Below are 19,917 nucleotides of genomic sequence, written 5' to 3'. Positions count from 1 at the left end.
ACTTCCTTCACAGACTGAAAAGGAACAGAAGGGCACACTTCCCTGCAATTTATCCAGTTGCAAACTATGCCAAAATATTTCACAGGACCCCAAAGTCATCCACAAAGGAAAGATATTCAACATAAAGGGATCTTTCACTTGCTCATCTTCCAATGTGGTATATATCATTCAGTGTAAAAAATGTAATGAAGGATGCTATATTGGAGAAACAGGCCAGATGCTTAAGACAAGATTCAATTTACATAGACATCATATAAACAATGCTGGTGCCAGCAGAGTTCCCACGCCTGTTGGGCAACATTTTACAAGACCAGGACACTGCACCAGTGACTTCACAGTGAGAATCCTCAAAGGTAACTTTAAAACCATACAAGAACGTAAGACCTTTGAAGTCAGAATGATTGAATATTTTAACACCCAACAGAAAGGACTTAACAAGGACCTAGGGTTCCTAGCCCATTATAAACCATAAAGCTGTATGTCTCGGTTGATCACCCTCCCCTCACCTATCCACACCCACCCTGTTAGAATACCAATGATATGCTTTGATGTCCCCATGCATACTTCCTACCCACCCCCATCCTCCCACCCTGTCAGACTGTCATAGCAATGCTTGAATGTTCTCACTTATATACACTGTCAGCTAGCACATTTGCTTATTTCCGATCTGACGAAGAAGGGCAACCTTCGAAAGCTAATCAAGAAATGTATTAAGTTATGTCCAATAAAAAAGGTATCATCTTATTTTCTTTTCCATGTTTTATTTTGTTTGATTTCTATTGATAACCTAGAATAGGTCTGAAACAAGCAGCATGCTATATTATATTATTGAAAGGAGTTAATACTAATTTATCTGGCTACCTTGAGTACCTAGTGGAGTGGTATGCCCACTTGTGGTAGCTGATTTTATCCTACTGGTTGACTAAGCCAGATTGCTTATCTTTTATGCTAACTCATAAATACTAGACTAAGGGGACTAGCAAGATTCTACCATGCATGTTTAGAAAAACCTTGAAGGCTGTTCTAACTTTGGGGCTGTCTGTCTGCACCATCAGATGATGTTACTTACATGTAGAGGTGTTTTATAAAATTCTTTGCATATAAAATGCTTTTATTTTTTAATAAAATTGGGTCATGCCTTACATGTGGTGCAAGCAAGTATGTACTTGAGTGTGTTCAAAGGGGAGGAGTTTGGGTGGTTCATATGCAGAGTTGCGATTTACACCCTATCATTGAGGCCTGTTCCTGAGTAGATGTATTATTTGTAGCATTTGTATCCCACATTTTCCCACCTATTTGCAGGCTCAATGTGGCTTACATTTGCCGTAGTGGCGATTGCCATTTCCGGACTACAGAGTTGCACATGGTTTTACATTCAAGTGCGTACATACATATTAGAAGAATATATTGTGATCTTGCGTAGGTGTCAGCATTATGTTGTTGCTCAGGTATCGACATTAGGGTGAGAGTGATAGTGTTTGGCAGTGAGGTTAGTCAGCATTATGTGGTTATATAGTAATTGATTTTAGATTAGAAGTGGTATTGTTTGTTCATTAAGAGTATTGAGGTTACTCGGTCGCGTGGTTAAGGTCGATCCAGTCTTATTCTTCATTCTTATGTAAATGTCAGCACCCAGGGTTTAGGCAGTATTTTTGCAGGATTTGTGCTAGTATTTTATAAAGACATAGTCTGTCATAGTAGAGCAGGGAGGTGCCTTTTTTTTAGCCTATTAACCTAGGCACCCTCTTATAAAATTACCCTCAAGTGTGTCTGATTTATCCTGGTCTATGTAGAGCCCCCTTGCCAGTTAGCTGCTTCTCTATCTACTGTACATGGGCACTATTTTCAAAGGTAATGAAGCTGACAGTAATTCTGCTTAGAATACTGATGGAAAACTGAGTAAAAAGTACCTATGGTGATTTGCATCAATGCTGAAGGCAATTTGATTATTGCATCTTGTATAAAAATGTTTCTCTGTCGGAGATCATGTGGTGCTATGCTGGAGAGAAGTCGCTGAAAAGCGAAGCTCCTGCACTTCCTCCTAATCAGGCTCAACTGTGCTTTTATTTTCATTTTAACCCATATGTAGTTTACCTAAGTGCACCTGGATAGGATGTTTATGTAAACTTTAGCGAGAGTATACGAGATGGCAGCAAAACTACAGAGAAAAGACAGGGACCAGGGCAAGGCTTCGGAGAATAAAATGGCGGATGCGCAGAAACTACCAGGCATTACCATATGCTCCATGTGGACCGCATAGATCACTGTGGAGGTCACTGCTGCAGTGGAGGCAGCCTTGGACAAGAAACTACAGGCTCTGTTTGACCATGCTGAAACTGCGCAAAAGATTGAATGGCTTTCACTTGGATTTGGACCATATGCAGCAGAGAGTAAGCAATGTCGAAGACCACATGGCAGCGGCGATGGGGACCGGTGGAGGCGCTACAGAAAAGGTTGACGGACTTGGAGCTGAAGCTGGACAATTTGGAAAATCGGTCCCGCCGCAATTACTTGTGATTAATTGGTCTCTCGGGAAATTAAAAGACTCGGAGCTGTTGAGCTCTTTCGAACGTTGGCTCCCTCAAACCAAAAATAACTTGCATGGCCCACTGAGAATAGAAAGGCCACATAGGGTGGGCCCTCGGCAGAAGCAAACTGCTGGACCATGGGCGGTGATCATGAAAATCTTACATTATGGTCACAAGCAGGCTTGGGAGGGGCCAGTCTTGCTCTACTTCTGGTCTTGCACTTAGTTTATTAAGTTTTCAAGAAGGGGAAGGGGGTACCAAAATGTGCTGGGTTCAATTTTGAACTCTTAGGAATGGGGAAGAAGGGGATGGTTGGGTGTGTAGCAGAGGGTTCGGGGAGGGTAGAGGGAGGGATAGATATCTGGGGCGGGGCGGGTTTGCTCCGTGGTCAGATGTGGTGTGCTATGAGGGAGGGGTTCTTGGGCTCCATAATGCTGTTCTCGAATGGGGGAGACTGTAGGCTGGGGCATTTTTCCTCTGATTTTTAGAAGGTTAACCTTAGTGGGTTTGTCCCGGGGTTTTCAGTTTTAAGGGAGAAAATGGTTAAATTGGTGTCTTAGAATGTGGGGGACATCACCTTACCTGTTAAATGCAGCAAGATCTTGCAGGTCTTGAATAGACAGCCCAAATAGCAATGCTTCCAAGAAACTCACGATTTCTTTAGAACATAGAAAACTATGTCAGTGGTGGGTTGGAGATTATATAGAAGGTCCCACGCAAATTAGAAAGGCAGGGGTCATTATCCCGTTTCGCAAGGGACTGCAAGTCGAGAAGCAACGTTCAGTAGTAGATCCCATGGGCTGCTATATCATAGTACAGGTACATTTAAATCAAAAGCCTCTATTGTTAATATCTGTGCACCTTACCGATATGACGAGGTTTTTCCAGACCATCCTCAGACGTGTACACTCTTTTGATCAGATCCCAATTGTTATGGGTTGAGATTTTAACTCTCTTTGACCCATTGGTGGATAGCTCCAGACCCTTTTGGGTGCAGCCTGTGGACTATGCTCGGGGAGTGCCTTGGTTGTGCTCCCCCCTGGATTTATTAGACTCCTGGCGCTTGTTTCACCTGGGTAAGACTTTACACATCACTCGAGAGCCCATGACACACAATTGCGAATAGGCTACCTCTCTATATAAAACGCACCTCCAACGTTCTAATGAAGCCTCCACAAGTCCCAACGTTCTAAATCCATGGTAGTGTAGATCAAAATTTGCCCGCGTGTTTGCCCCGCCCTCGCGTCAAACGTGTTGATGTCGAGGGTGGAGCAATGGTACTCAACCAATCGCATCGCTATGCCCTCGACGTCATCACGTTTGAAGTGAGGGCGGGGCAGACATCGATCTACACCACTACACAAACGTTGGAACTTTTGGAGGCTTCAAAAGAATGCTGTAGGTGCGTTTTAATCAGAGATAAGAGAAATGAGGAAAACCGAGAGGTGGCTGAAGGGGGGGCAGGGGAGAGAGCACAATCGCTGGGTGGATGCAGAGGAGGAAGATGTGGGGGGGGGGGGGGGGGCAGGGGCACAGCACAATCGCTGGGTGGCTGCAAGGGGGCCAAGGAAGAAAGCAGATTCGCTGGGTGGCTTCAAGGGGGGCAGGGGAGACAGCAGAATCGCTGGGGGGGGGGGGGGGGGGCAGGGGACAGACCAGAATTGCTGGGTGGCTGAAGGGGGGGGCAAGGGAGGCAAGGGAAACAGCAGAATCGAAGGGTGGCTGTAGGGGGGGCAGGGAAGAGAACAGATTCGTCGGGTGACTGGGGGGGCAGGAGAGAGAGCAGAAACGCAGGGTGGCTGCAGGGGGAGACAGCAGAATCGCACACACAATCTGTCTCACAGACACACTCTCTGTCACACACACTCGCACGGTGCTGCAAACCAGCAGAGGGGGGGAGAGGCAGGGAGTCCTGAAACCACAGGAGGGGGGAGGGGGGTCCTGAGACCACAGAGGGAGGGGGGAGGTATCTCTGTCATACACACACTCTGTCACACACACTCTCTCACAGTGTCTTTCTCTCACACAGTCTCTTACACTATGTCTCACACTGAATCACATTCACTCTCTATGTATCACACAGTCGGTCTCACACATACTCTCGGTCTCACACACTCGCTCAAATACTCTCTTGGACTCACAGAGAATCTGTGTATTGCACACATACTCTCGCACACTCCCTCTCACACACACAGTGTATCTGTGTGCAACACACTCTCTCACAGTCACTGTGTCTCTCATACACACTTGCACACACTCTCTGCCTCACACACACACTCTCTCTCTGTCACACACACACTTGCACATTCACTCTCTCTCTCACTCACACAGTCACTCTCGCACACGCTCTCTCAAGCAAACACACTCCCAGGAAAACCTTGCTAGCACCCGTTTCATTTATCTCTGAAATGGGCCTTATTCACTAGTCTTTTAATATTTGCAAGATGGTCCTCAACTCTGCACCAGGCAGAGATAGACCCCACTTAGGTGTCAGATCATGCACTGATCTGGATCTCTCTCTCTCCTGGATCACTGGCTCGACGAATCGACCCCACTGGAAATTTCCTAGTCTGTATTACGACCTTAATTTTCATTCTTATATACGTTCTCAGTGGGAGGATTATTTGGTTCATAATAGAGCAAGCTTCCCGACAGACCCTGTTCTCTTTTGGGAAGCAGCCAAGGTGGTCCTAGGAAGTTCCATTATATCTTACTCCATACATAAACAAAAGGCGAGGTATGCTGAGTTGGTTCGCTTGGAAGTACAGGTCAGGAATGATAGGCAATTGTTTGGGTCTCTTCGACTGCATCTACCAGGCCCACCTCTTGGCTTCGCAGGTGGCTTTGAACCAACTGATTCACTCTAAAACACAAAAGTCATATTTTTATTATCGCTACCAGTTATACAAACATGCTGATAAGCATGGATGGCTGCTTGCACGTTTGGTGAAGCAAGTGGGGTTCTTGAGTCATGTCACAGCTGAGAGATGCAGCGGGGAAATATCATCGTACTAGCGAGGGCATCAATACTGTAATAAAAGATTTTTATGCTCAATTATACTCCCCTCCTCCCCCCCCCCCCCCCCCCCGGTCATGTTTTTGGTTAGTGAGGCGTATCTTTCTGGTCAGTCTCTCCCTCGGAGGCACAGCAGGGCATTCTCTATGCAGCTATTACGGAGGATGTGGTCAGATGGGGTATCCGGGACAGTCCCCTTCACGAATCTCCAGGCGTGGATGGTTTATCTTCAGAATTCTACAAAATCTTGGTGTCGGATTACCCCGTCTGCCAGTGGCTTTTAACTCTTCCCCCTCCCCCTCCCCCCCCCCCCCCCCCCCAAAGTAGAGTATTGCAGGATACTTTGAGAAAGGCCCAGATTGTGGTGGAGGTAAAACCGGGGACAGACACCCTTCTTGCGGAGTCTTATCGGCCCATCTCGCTTCTTCCATACAAGACTAAACTCTTTGCAAAAATTTGGCAAATGATTGGCTCGGATTCTGCCCGGCCTGGTTGCTGATCCCCAGGTTAGGTTTGTAAGGGAACGCTTGGTGGCATGAAATATGAGAAACATCTTGGCCTCACTGGAGATGCTGCATCGCACTTCCATTCCTTCTGTGCTTATCAGTTTTGATACAGAGAAGGCGTTTGATCATGTCCATCGGGATTTTTTGTTTGCAGTGTTGGAGACATATGGTCTCACGGGTTTTTTTTTTGATGGTTCTCAAGGCTGTCTACCATGAACCAGTAGCTGAGGTGTAGTTGAACGGGATGTCCTCAGATCTATTTGTTATAGCACAAGGAACACGCCAGGGTTGTCCCCTTTCTCCGCTCCTGTTTGTATTAGTATTAGACCCCCTGATCTGGGACATTCTGGGGGCGAAGGATGTGTGAGGTGTTATGTTCGGAACAGAGCAATTTAGAATATCTGCCTTTGCTGATGATCTTTTGGTGCTCCTGAGAGATTCCCGAACATCCTTGCCAGTTATTTGGATATGTTTGCTGAATTTGGAGACTTTTCCGGATTTCGCCTTTATTTGGACAAATCCGAGGTCCTTACTCTTCACCTGCCGGAGGTGGAATGGGTACAGCTAAGATGTGCCTTTAAGAGATCTCGGACATCTTTTACTTACCTAGGCATTCAGCTTCTTGGGAACCCCTCCCACAGAAAATGTTTCTAAATTGTTCTCTTTCACTGAGGACCTGTTTGGGAGATGGGAGGGCCTTCCACTCTTCCTGATGGGTTGTATTTCCTTGTTATATAATCATCTTTCCCAAGTGGCTGTATTTCTTACAGATATTGCCCTTGTATCTGTTTGCTAGGAACTTGAGGGTTCTTTCTGGCCTGATTTTCATGATTTTGCTGGGCGGGATGACGACCGCAGATTCAATTTCAGTATTTGGTGGGCAATTGGAGAAGGTGGGGGAGCTTGGCATTACGAATATCAAGCTTTATAATATGGCTTGCCTGTTACGCCACCAGGGGGAACAGAGCATTATATCCAGTGCATATGGAAACTGTTTTGAGTAATCCCCTGCATCCACATTATGTTTTGCAGGCCTCTTCAGCAGCACTGCCGGCTTATCTTCGCTCTAGTGTACTAGTAAGGCCCTTGGTAGCTTTATGGCGGGACTTGGCTAAGCTCTGGTCCATTTGATCCACACTGTAGTGGGCTCCTGCCTTTTTGTGGGAATGGAGCCTTCCCCCTGGGAACGGAAAATCTGCGATTGTCATGCTGGGTAGATTGGGGGCTTACTTCTGTACCCTGATGGTGCACTCAAGGCTTTGGAGTCATTGCCCCTCGAGGGACTGGATGGACAGATTTGCTTATAAACTGTCTCACTACATAGCTGTTTTACCCACATCCTCCCTTAGTGTTGATTTGACCAGTAGGTTTAGGGAGTTTTTTGAGATGCAGACGGACAACCTTATATTGATTTCATTGATTCATAAGAGGTTACTACAGGGCTGTCCCCAGAGAGATCTTGGCAATGTTGCTCGTCATTGGTCAGAAGACTTTCAAACACTGGTCGCTTCCTGAGACTTGTTGCGTTCTATGGATAGTGCTCCCCTATGGGTGCAGAGCTTAGGGTATGTCAGGCAAGAGTGATCTTTAGGGCTTACACCTCAGTCAAGATTGCATAAGATGGGAGGTGCAGACACACCTCTATGCAATAGATATGGCTGATCCCCTAATACCTTTTATCATGCTATTTGGGAATGTTCAGCGATTAAATCTTTTGGACATAATAGATTAGATATTTGGAAAGAATTTTGACAGAGGGTGGTGTTTTTACCAGACAGTATTATTCTGGGGTGTGTTGCGTCTGTGAAGGTTGAGACTGACCACCAAAACTCTTTGGCCAACAAAGTGTGCCTGGTGGGTAAGAAATGTATCCTCGCACATTGGTCCAAACCAGATGCTCCCTCTTATTGGCTATGGCACAATAGATTTCATGCTCTGCTTTTGCTGGAGCTTAGGGAATCGCATTTAAATTTTAAACTACAACGTCACCTTTCTTTAACTTGGGAGCAGTATATTCATAGTTTAGCACATCGTGCGTGTAGCCAAATTCTAAACCAACTTAATGCTATTTCTTGCTCATGCTAATGATTAGGTTTCTGATCAGAGAGGGTGTCCAGACCTCTTGTATCATACATTTAGGTGATTTTGGATATCCAAACCATGGATTGTGGGGGGATGTGGGAGGGTTTGAATAGTGGTCTATTAGAGGGGGAGTCACAAGAGCAAGATCCCCTTCTCATATGTGAAGTTGCTTATTTGATCCAATTGTTGTAGTCCGATGGGGTGAGGTTGGGATATGGGTTTGAGATATCTTCGGAAGACTTGGAACAATCTCATGACTATAATCATAACTTGTTTTTGTTCTAATACCATAGAGTTTTAAAAAACCCGGGGGGGGGGGGGCAAAAGGTTTGGGAAGGGTGGGGAGAAAATTGTAATTTTGATGATGGCATTTATTACCTCGTGTCTCTTAAGTATATTGTACTATTCACTTTGTTGTATATTGAGTTGATCAGTTATGTGTAATATGCTGGTTGGTTCATCAATAAAAATTGTTGAAACATAAAATGTTTCTCTGTATTTGCAGGCAGAAGAAGCTAGAAATAATCATGGAAGAAGAAGGCCTTCCAGATGACGAGGTAATTATGAGTAGAGAGAGCTGTTAATGATTTTGATGTCTGAAAGCAGCTGGATCACATGACATGCTTTAATATGAACACAAGATGAGAACTGTATGCTGTTTTCCTTTATATACAAAGAAAAGGTGCTACTTTAGTTAGCAGTATCTACATTGGCTAAGAAACACAACAGAGCACCTTATCTCGGGGGTGGGCAGCTTATGGTCCTCGAGGGCCACAACCCAAGATTTCTACAATAAATATGCATCAGATCTATTTGGATACAATGGAGGCAGTACAAGCAAATCAATATCATACATACTCATTGTGGAAATCTTGAAAACCTGACTGGGTGACCCTTGAACCGTGGTTGACAGTCCCTACCTGATCTTTTGTGATATTGTGTACCATGATGATGTCTCTTCTTTACTGTTCTGCTTGCTGGTAAATTTGGCAAAGAGATAAATTTAAAATCAATGGGGGGAAATGTCCAGAGCTTGGCTCCTGGAATTCTTTCCAACCCCAACCCCCTCTGCACGTCTGTGTGTGTGTGTTTTTTATTTTATTCTTTCCAGACCCCTTACCCTTCAGATCAAAGTGTGGAAATATATAACTATTATATGTCATTGTCCCTCAAATGATAAATTTTACATTTTAATCACAGCTTCCAAGGAAGGCTTTAGTTCCCTCTTCATTGCTGAAACTGGATAAACCCTGAAAATGTGTACTTATAAAACCCTTGGCCTAAGCCCTATATGATTTGAGAATATGGATCTATTATATTGTGTATGCAGATGACATTCAAATATTCTGACTGTTTTTGAGGATAGGGTGGAGATTACAGCCAGGGTTAATTTGGGACTAAGAGTTTCAAATAAATTGAAACTCAACTAGTAAAAAAAAAAACCTGAATTCATGTTTCCTTAGTGTCCCTCCTGACCGGTCCAGGAACTGACTGGTGGGTTGTGCACTCCTTCCAGCAGGTGGAGACTGTGACTCTAGAGAGCCAATAAGAGCCCTGGCCAACTAGCCCTAGATTCAGTAATCTCAGACTCCAGCAGGTGGAAGGAGGCGAGCCCTATAGTCTCCACTCTCTCTATCTTTTGGGGCTTTTCTACTTTAAAAAAAAAGTTTTATTTAGATAATAGCAGGGCACAGGCAGGTGTCGTTTTCTTTCTCTATCTTTTGCCTCCTTGGTTTAGGCTTCTGGTGACTGGGTGCGGTGCACACTTTAGTCGGGGTGCTACACCCGGGAGGTAACCGGGTCCCTCCCCCATTATCTCTTCTGTGGTCCTCCGGTGTTTTATTCTATAGTTTAGGCTGGGGAGAGCTCAGTCTCTTCGGTGGGAGAGCACTGTAGCTTCAGGAGAGGCAGCCCTTTAATAAAATTGGGGGGGGGGGGGGGGGGAAAAACCAGTGAACAGCACAGCAGCTGGTGACTATTTGGGTGCTTTTGAGGCAAACTGATCTGGCGGCCAGTATCGGGTCGTTCTTGTTTAAAAAAAACAAACCGGAGGCTGTGGAAAGCCATGCGATGGCCAAGAAGCTGCGCCACTACTTAGTATGTCAGCGTCGGGGGGGTAGAAGGCTCTGGCGCTTGCAAGTTTTGTACCGCTGTGGAAACAGTGGAGTCAGCTGGAGGTTTCTTCTGCTCTAGCGGGCCGGTTGAGCCTTCTTTGAGTGCTGCTTCGGCTCAGTCACCCCGCCGGTATGATTCGGGTCATGCGCCCATTTTGGCGGGAACGGCAGCCATTTTGTCAGCGCCAAACTCTGTGAAGGACCGGTCATCGACTTCTTTAATTCAACCGGCTGGGCAATCTGCTGCAGTACATCCCTCTTCAGGAGTGAGGTTTTCCTCCAGAATTTGTCATCCAAATGTACCAAGCTTTCCTGTTGAAGCAGGCAGGTTCCTCTTTGCTTCCTTCTGGTGATGCTGCGCCCAGACAGCATATTCCTGCTAAAAGACTGAGGGAATCCGGAGTTCTTGAAGAAGGTCAGGCTTCAGATCAGGATTTGGAAATGCCCATTTTAGAAGAATTAGATATGTTGAATGAGTCACAATTGGAGGACTCGGGTTCCACTGAGGCAGGGGCGGATTCCTTTTTTCCAGGAGAAGATCCATCAGTGGTTCGTATATTTCATAAGGAAGACCTCCAGGAACTAATTGCCTTAATATCTGACACTTTGCATTTTGATGAAGATCAGTCCGCAGTTCCTTGTTGTGCGCAAGGTTGATTTGTTAAGGGAATTAGGCACCCTGGGAAAACTTTTCCTATGCACCAGGACATTAGGGATATCATCCAGGCTCATTGGGATTTCTGGATTCTCCCCTTAGGCATTCAAGATCCATAGTGCACCTTTATCCACTTCCAGATGTAGATAAATCTCTTCTGAAGGTACCTGTGGTGGATGCTGTAGTGTCTGCGGTCACTAAGCGCAATACAGTTCCAGTAGATGGTGGTATGGCTCTTCGAGATGTTCAGGATCGTAGGGTGGAGGCCCTCTTGAAAAGTTGTTTTGACATCTCCTCTCTGGCTGTGCAGGCGGCTATTTATGGCTCATTGTTAGCTAGAGCATGCTTTCAGTTGACCGAACGAGTTATGGACAGGTCTTCTGATGATTTGGCTTCAATTGACACACAGGTGGCCAAGATTGAGACGGGCTCTGCCTTTTTTTTTAATTTTTTTTTTTATTTTATTGGTGGCACACACCACAACACATTAACATAATGTAACATAATATCATACATTCGTTGATCTCTTAGCAAGCGTCCTATGGTGCATGCAAACTTTTATTTCCCCCCCCTCCCTCCTCTTGTTCCCCCCCCCCCATTCTCCCTTCCCCCTTGCGATCCATTTAACAGTTCAGGATCCTGCTTCTCACAACAGGTGTTAGTGTGTCCCAAAATGGTAGTCAGGCTTTACAAAATTGGTCTCCCCTCTTTGAGGCCAGATCTCCTACTTTCTTCTTTTCCAACATGCAGCATTGTATCATGGCTCCTCGCCATTGTGGGATTCCAGGTGAGTCCGGTTGTAGACATAGCTGCAGTATGTACCATTTGCCCATCAATGTTGCTCGCTTTAGAAAGGCCTTAAGTCCTTTTGGCGAGCCACCGCGTATGTTATAAACATCAAATGCTATCCTGGTGTTGGTTTCCATTGTACCCTCCACATTTTTGATATTTGCTTTCCTAGTTCCGTCCAGAAAAGAGTCACACCCGCACAGAGCCAGAACATATGTCCCAGGGAAGCTCCCATGTGCCCGCACTTAGGGCAGTCGTCTGTGGTTCTCAGTGTTGCTTTATACGCTCTGTGTGGCGATATATATAGCCGCAACATGAATTTGTATTGCATTTCCTGCCACGTCACGTTCTCCGTCACTTGGTGTACGTTTGCCAGGCATTGCTGAATTTGTTCAGGGTCAGGTTTCCACTGCAGTTCCTGGTACCATTGTTGTGACACCTGTGTATAATCTAGTGTATCTTGCGAGTCTCTAAGATTGCGGTGAAAGTATCGAAGTGGTACTTTTAGCTGAGCCTCTAAGTCAAGTACCTCATTGAGGGATTCCCACTTAGATTGTGCAAGATCCTGTGCAGGCAATGTTTTAACATAATGACAGAGTTGCATATATTGAAAGCTGTCTTTCTGTCCTAGCCCAAACTCTTCACACAGTGACTGGAAAGGTTTCATATTTCCATTCTCCGATACTACCTGAAATAAATATTTGATGCAGCATCCCATTTTTGAAACAAAGCTGACTTTCCCCCTTCTGGAAATGCTAGGTTACCCTTGATAGGGAGTAAGGGTGACTTCTCTATTCTAATTATAGATCTTGTTTATGAGTTTCCACGTTTTACGTTGGGGATTCAAGATAAACCAGTGGTGGTAGTTCCCCTGAGGGGGCATGTAGCCAATAGGCAAATCCCATTGGAGCCATCAAGGAGGTTTCCACTCTGGTGCATGAGAAAAACTCCCTCGAGCGGAACCAATCGGACAGGTGTCGCATGTTGCATGGCGTTGCAGTTAGTTTCAGATCTAACAGTCCCAATCCTCCCCTTGCGTATGGTCTCATAAGCTTCTTCAGACCTATGCGTGCCCGTTTACCCTGCCAAAGGAAAGCAGTGAGGGTTTTATACAGCCACCTCTCCTCCCTGTACCCCAGGGTCGCTGGGATCATCTGGAAGACATATGTCCATTTGGGAAAAATGAACATATTGTACATGGTAATTCTCCCCCTTAGTGACAGTGGTAGTCGCTGCCATCCCTGCAATACCTCCTCTGTGCGTTTCTTCAGGGGGTTTATGTTTTCTTTGTATAGATTCCTCAGGTCCCTTGGTATGTAGACCTCTAGGTATTTGAGGGTTTCTGCCGCCCACGTGAATGGGAACGGTCCTTCCCACTCTGACTGCACTGTCTCTTGTATTGGTAGGGCCAGAGATTTTTGCAAATTTAATTGTAATCCTGAGTAAAAACTAAACTCATCTATGACTTCCAATAGGCGTGATACCGAATTTCTTGGTTGTGTGAGTGTGAGAAACATATCATCCACAAAGGCCAGTATTTTCATCGGGTTCCCTTGTAGTTCCACTCCCCCTATATCATCATCTAGCGAAATTGTGCGCAAAAGCGGCTCCAGGTACAGGAGGAACAATAATGGGGAGAGTGGACATCCCTGTCTTGTACCCCGTTCCACTTGAAAGGGCTTGGTTTTGGTACCATTTACTAATATTTGCGCTGTATTGTTTTTGTAGAGTGTGCGTACTGCGTCTAAGAACCAGCCGCTCAGCCCGATGTATTCTAGCACTTGGAACAGATAGTCCCAATTAACTTTATCGAAGGCCTTGGCCGCATCTAGGCTAACCAGCAGCAGGGGATCTTTCGTGTCTTCGCTATACGCTACTGCCAGAAGGGCTTTGCGTACCTGTTTAGTTGATTGGCGACCCTTAACGAATCCCACTTGTTGTTCTCCAATTAATTCTGGGATGTACTTCATCAATCTATTTGCCAGTATTCTGGACAAGATCTTGATATCTACATTGATGAGTGAGATAGGTCTGTAGGATTCTACTTTATCTTTAGATTTATCGGGTTTTGGGATTAGTGAAATTAGTGCTTTGTTCTCACTTGGCGAAAAGAACCCTCTAGCCACTGCTGCATCAAAGTAGTCCACCAGGGCCCCACAAATATGGGGTGTTAGCATTTTGTAGTATTCATTTGAGAATCCATCTAACCCTGGGGCAGAACCTATCTGTAGGGTTTTTATAACTTTAGTCACTTCCTGTAACTGTATTGGTGTAGACAGCATTTGGCGTGCCGCTTCTGACAGTTGGGGTAGTTTTGCATTTTCCAGATAATCCTCAGTTAAAGGGCCCTGAAATCTATCTTGGGGAGCGTACATGTCCCTAAAATGTTCGTAAAACGTGTCCGCTATGGCTTGCTGCGTTGTGAGCCTATCCCCTCTGGAGTTCTCTATCACTGGGATAAATTGTTGGGAGGTAGGTGTTTTGGCCACCCTTGCTAGTAATTTGCCCGATTTGTTCCCGAATCTTTGGAAATTCAGGCGTCGCGCCACCAGCTGTTTCATGGCTTGCTCGTGGAGGAGGGCCGCAGATACTAAGTCTTTGTTGTTTACTGTGGGGTTACTTAGATATTTCCTTTTTGCTTTTGCATATTCAGCTTCTAACCTTAGTATTCCGGCTGCCAGCCTCTTTCTCCTAGCGCTTTGGAATGCTATTACTTCCCCCCTCATGACCGCCTTGGAGGCCTCCCAAAATATCACAGGGGAGTCGCACGTATCCAGGTTCGTATCTTTATATAGCTTCCATTTCTCTGCTAAGTGTTCTAACAAATATTTGTCTCTATATAAGTACGCTTGAAATCTCCACTGATTCTGTGTTTCATTTCCTCCACCCAGCTTCAGGTCCACCCATATCATATGATGGTCTGATATTTCCATGGGGGCCGATGGTAGCCCTTTGAACTTTAAAAAACCAAGCCTGGGATACTAATATATAGTCAATTCTAGACCAGGTGTGGTGGACTTTAGATTGATGAGTATAATCCCGTAGGGCCGGGTGGAGAGTTCGCCATGGGTCAATTAAATGGAGGTGTTTACATAATGCTGGTATCCCCTTCCCTTTTCCAATCCCTGGGTTGGCTGTGGGTGATGACCTATCTAGGGTCGGATCTTGTACTTGATTGAAGTCCCCCGCCCAAACCCAGGGGGCGTCTGTGTGTTGCATCCCCAGCGCTATCAGGGATTGGAAGAAACCTGAGTTATAAGAATTGGGGGCGTATATGGTACACAAATAGAACTTTTGGCCTTGATAATTAACCTGCAATAGTACAATGCGGCCTTCTGTGTCTTTATATACCAATTTAGTAGTGCAGGGTAGCCCCTTCCTGACCAATATTGCAACCCCACTTTTCCGATTGCCTGAGGAGAAGTGGCTTTCTTTCACCCGTTGTTGGCAAAGCTTTCCATGCTCCGCGTCAGTCAGCTTTGTTTCTTGCAAACATGCAATGTCTGCTCTTTGTCGTCGGATCTGGGATAAAATCTTGTATCGTTTCACAGGCGATGTAATACCTGAAACATTCCATGACAGGATCTTTACTCCAGATCGACTCATGTCTCTTCTATTTCCTTGGGATTCCTGCAATTGTTCTCATTGTAAACCCTCCGGAGGCCCAGCCTCCTCCGGTGGGTGTGTGTCAGTATGCATGGGTTGTCATTTTCATTTCTAGTTCGCCATTTGCGAACCCTGTGCCTCGGCTACTGTGTCCAAAACCTTCCATTGGCCATTATGGAAAACTTTTAATATGGCCAGGTAAAGCAGTTTAAATCGGGTGTTTTTCTCCGCTAGGGTGGAGCAAATAGGGTGGAACCGTCGTCGTTTGTTTTGCACTCCCTGGGAATAATCTTGAAATATCTGGATCTTAGCTCCATCATAGGCCAAAGATTCCCTTTTGGTTCTGTATCCATGGAGAAATTTCTCTTTGTGTAAGTAATTTTGCACTTTAAGCATGACTGCTGTGGGCCTCTGTTGGGTTTGTTGTTTCTTTCCCAGCCTGTGGGCTTGCTCGAGGCACAACGCTCCATGACTATCTGATAATGCAGATTCCTTGCTGAGCTACTGTTCCAGGACTTGTCCCAGAGAGTTATCTGGTATCTTTTCAGGAAGTCCAATTATTTTTAAATTGCACCGTCGTGAGCGGTTCTCGAGGTCGTCGATCTTGTCCTGCTGGGCCTGTACAATGTTAGTAAGGCGTGTTATTTCTGTGTCCCGGCGGTTCCACGTGTCTTCCACGTTGGAAATCCGGGTTTCTGTTTCGTTGGTGCGTTTAATTGTTTCTGCTAACGTGGCTTCCAAGTTTTTTATTTGGCTTGTTAGCAGGTCAAACTGTGGGTTAGCGCCGCACCCACCGCCTCGGTAATTTGTAGCAGCTGCTTCCCACTGAATTCGCCGCTAGTCTCGTTTTTGCCTCCGCCATTTTGGAATCCGTTCTGGGTGGCGATGATTTTTCTTTCTCAGATTTGGTGCTCCTGCGCGTGGTTCCGGTAGGCATCGGGCGTAGGTATGGCTCCATGCACTATTTAGGGTCTGCAACGCTCTTTTGGGCGCGATGAGGGGGTTATAATCCGCTGATTTTCAGCTTTTCGCGGGTGGGGGCTCCGGAGCAGCGCGAGGCACGTCTGCTACTCTCCACGCATCACGTGACCTCCTTCACGGGCTCTGCTTTTTTAGCAGATGCTCTGTATGACTTATTAAGGGTGTCATCAAAATCCATGGCCCTCTCAGTAGCAGCTCGTCGTTCTCTGTGGCTGAGAGGTTGGTCGGCGGATGCGACTTCTAAGTTAAGTTCCCTTTTCGAGGTTCCTTTTTGTTTGGGCCCGTTAGACAAATTGGTCTGTAGTTTGGGTGACACCAAGGTTCCTCGTCTGCCAGAAGATCATCCTAGAGCTACCCTGTTTCCCCGAAAATAAGACATCCCCTGAAAATAAGACCTAGTAGAGGTTTTGCTGAATTGCTAAATATAAGGCCTCCCCTGAAAGTAAGACCTAGCAAAATTTTTTTGTTTGGCCCCGATGGGTGCCCACTCTCTCCCACCAGAAGCTCACTATTTGGCAACTAGCCACCCAGCCCAGTTCCCATTAGTGTGGAGGTAGTGATGGCGATATGGTACTGTGTTGTGGTTTATTAGGGGAGGTTGTTTGTTTTTTTTGTGTCCTTGTGAGAGCCGGATGTCTATAACACAAAGCAACACATTCTTTTCCTCGTTCTTCCTCTATCAGGGGCCATCGTTGGGATTTTTTTTTTTGTATGTGTAATCGTTTGGTTCTCTAGTGTGGTGCATTTGGGTATGGCTTGTACCGTGTTTCGCCGAAAATAAGACATCCCCTGAAAATAAGACCTAGTGCATCTTTGGGAGCAAAAATTAATATAAGACACTGTCTTATTTTCGGGGAAACACGGTACTCGGCACTTTTCTGGTTTTAGCCGTGGGCAAGGACAGGATTTCAGCTGCAGCAGTCTCGTTTCATCCAGAGGAACCAGTCCTTTCACAGGTTCTGTCAAGGAGGTAGACACTCCGGCTCTTCTTTTCAATCCGCATCCCGTCCAGCCCAATGAAGGTGCGAGGGCCTCTCCTCTGGTTCTGGTGGGAGCTCGTTTAGCTCTGTTCTTTCAGAGGTGGGCCCAAATTACCTCAGACCAGTGGGTCTTAGAGGTTATTCGAGAAGGGTATGCTTTAGAATTTGCTCGTCCTCTCTCCGATGCCTTTCTAGAGTCTCCCTGCCGATCTCGTCTAAAGGCGGGAGCAGTTTGGGACACTCTGTTAAGACTTCTTCACCTGCAGGCTGTTTGTCCAGGTCCTCCGTCAGAAGTCAGACTAGGCCGTTATTCCTTTTATTTTGTAGTTCCAAAGAAAGAAGGTTCATTTCGGCTCATTTTAGATCTCCAGGCAGTCAATAGGGCGCTCAGGGTTCCCAGTTTTCGGATGGAAACTTCTGTGCTCGGTGATAGTGGCAGTCCGCATGGGAGAGTTTCTGACAGCTCTGGATTTGACGGAGGCCTGCCTGCATATTCCAATGCAACAGGGGCATCAGCGATTCCTCCGTTTTGCGGTCCTGGGTCAGCATTTTCAGTTTCTGGTGCTTTCCTTCGGTTTAGCCACGGCTCCATGGACGTTCACCAAGGTCATGGTGGTGGTCGCAGCGGCCCTCAGAAAGGAAGGTATTTTAGTTCACCCATATCCGGACGACTGGTTGATTCGGGTGAAGTCATACCAGGAGAGTCTTCAAGTCACTTATCGAATAGTGCAGTTTCTGCAGTCCCTTGGATGGGTGGTCAGTTCAGCCAAGAGTCGGTTAGTGCCGTCTCAAACCTTGGAGTACTTGGGGGGGGGGGTTTGTTCGACACGGCGTGGGGTCGCATAATTCTTCTTCCGGCGAGGATTCTCAAGATCTAGTCTCAGGTTGAGGCCTTGTTGCGCAAGCAGGTCCCTTGTGCTCGGGATTATTTGCAGGTATTGGGTTCCATGGTAGCATCAATAGAGGCGGTGCCTTGGGCCAGGGCGCACATGAGGTGTCTTCAAGCATCTCTCCTGTCCAGGTGGTCTCCTCAGACGGATTCTTTGCATGTGAGGTTGCCTCTGCAAATGCAGCATCTTGTTTTGGAGGTTGAGGGCGTCCAATCTGACCAAAGGCATGCCATTGGACCTGCCAAGCTGGACAGTAATAACTACGGATGCCATTCTCAAGGGCTGGGGTGCTCATTGCCTGGGGCGGTTTGCTCAAGGTCTATGGTCTCCTCCGGAAACGGACTTATCGATCAACCTCCTGGAAACCAGGGCGATCAGACTAGCTCTGGAGGCATTTTCATCCCTAATAGAAGGCACGTCGGTTCGCATTCTTTCTGACAATGCAACAACAGTGGCATATGTCAACCGGCAGGGAGGAATGAGGAGTCTGTTACATCTGAAGACATTGAGTCTCATGTCATGGGCGGAGACTCATTTGAGCGCTCTCTCGGCGTCGCAAGTGGCAGGAACGGAAAACGTGCAAGCAGGTTTTCTCAGTCGGCATCTCCTTAGACCCCGGGGAGTGGGCTCTCTGATCGCAGGCCTTTCAGGTGATAATAGATCAGTGGGGGTGGCCAGTCATGGATCTCTTAGCCACTCATGTCAACACCAAGGTAAGTCTTTTTTTCAGTCGCAGGAAAGATCTTCGAGCGGACGGGGTGGATGCTCTTCTTCAGCCTTGGCCTTCGGGTCTTCTATATACGATTTCTCCGTGGCCTCTCCTGAGCAGACTTATTCAGCGCATCGAGGTACTGGTACGCAGATCTTTTGCATCTCCTAGCTGCTCCTCCTATCTGGCTGCCGGATCACCCCGACCTGCTCTTTCAGGGGCCGATTCTTCATCCAGATCTGGCTTGATTTTTGTCTTATGGCCTGGCTCTTTAGAGGGCGCGATTGATGAAGAGGGGTTACTCTTCGAAAGTCATTTCCACTATGCTTCGTTCTCGTCATCGTTCAACTTCTCTGAGTTATGTTAGACTTTGGCGGATCTTTGAGGCCTGGTGTGCTAATCGACACATCTCTCCTTTACGAGCCTTGGTGCCGGAGTTGTTGGATTTTCTACAGCATGAATTTGATAAGGGCTTGGGTTTTGCTTCCCTTAAGGTTCAAGTTGTGGCTTTATCGTGTTTTAGGGGCCGCATTCAGGGCAAGTCCTTAGCTAGCCTTCCAGATGTTTCTCGTTTTTTAAAAGGGGTAGGTCTTTTGCAGCCTCCGATAATTATTTTTCCGGCTTACTAGGCCTCCATTTGAACCTTTAGCTGCTTGTTCTCTTAAGGATTTAACGCTCAAGACAGTGTTTTTGGTGGCCATTGCCTCGGCCAGACGTGTGTCGGAGTTACAGACTCTTTCCTGTAGGTCGCCATTTTTGGAGTTTTCTAAGGAGCATGTGGTCTTGTGTCCGGTTCCTTCTTTCATTCCTAAGGTGGTCTCTTGTTTTCATGTCTCTGTGGTTTTGCCAGTTTTATGTTCTTCCTCAGGTTCGGAAGAACAGCGCAGGCTGCAGTCTCTTGATGTCAGGAGGGTTCTTAGGCAGTATCTGAAAGTTTCGGAAGATTTCAGGCGTTCAGACCGTCTGTTTCTTCTTATCGGGGGATCCTGTAAGGGTCTGGCTTCTAAGCCAACTCTATCTAGGTGGTTGAAGGAAATGATAGAATCTGCTTACCTTCTTTC

At 46.4% G+C, this 19,917-nt stretch overlaps 1 protein-coding gene across 4 annotated transcripts in view; it reads left to right on the top strand.

Annotated features, from left to right (window-relative positions):
• Positions 1 to 19,917, top strand: part of STK38L (serine/threonine kinase 38 like) — a 228,088-nt gene that overhangs the window by 60,137 nt on the left and 148,034 nt on the right. For all 4 annotated transcript variants that reach the window (XM_030214536.1, XM_030214537.1, XM_030214538.1 and 1 more), the window contains exon 3: positions 8,638 to 8,689. In XM_030214536.1, the coding sequence (XP_030070396.1) occupies positions 8,638 to 8,689 (52 nt within the window). The remainder of the gene's footprint in view (positions 1 to 8,637; positions 8,690 to 19,917) is intronic.

This window comes from Microcaecilia unicolor, chromosome 9, assembly GCF_901765095.1.
Source record: "Microcaecilia unicolor chromosome 9, aMicUni1.1, whole genome shotgun sequence".
NCBI lineage: Eukaryota > Metazoa > Chordata > Amphibia > Gymnophiona > Siphonopidae > Microcaecilia > Microcaecilia unicolor.
Note: the sequence above shows the minus strand (reverse complement) of the source record. Positions and strands in the feature narration are given on the sequence as shown.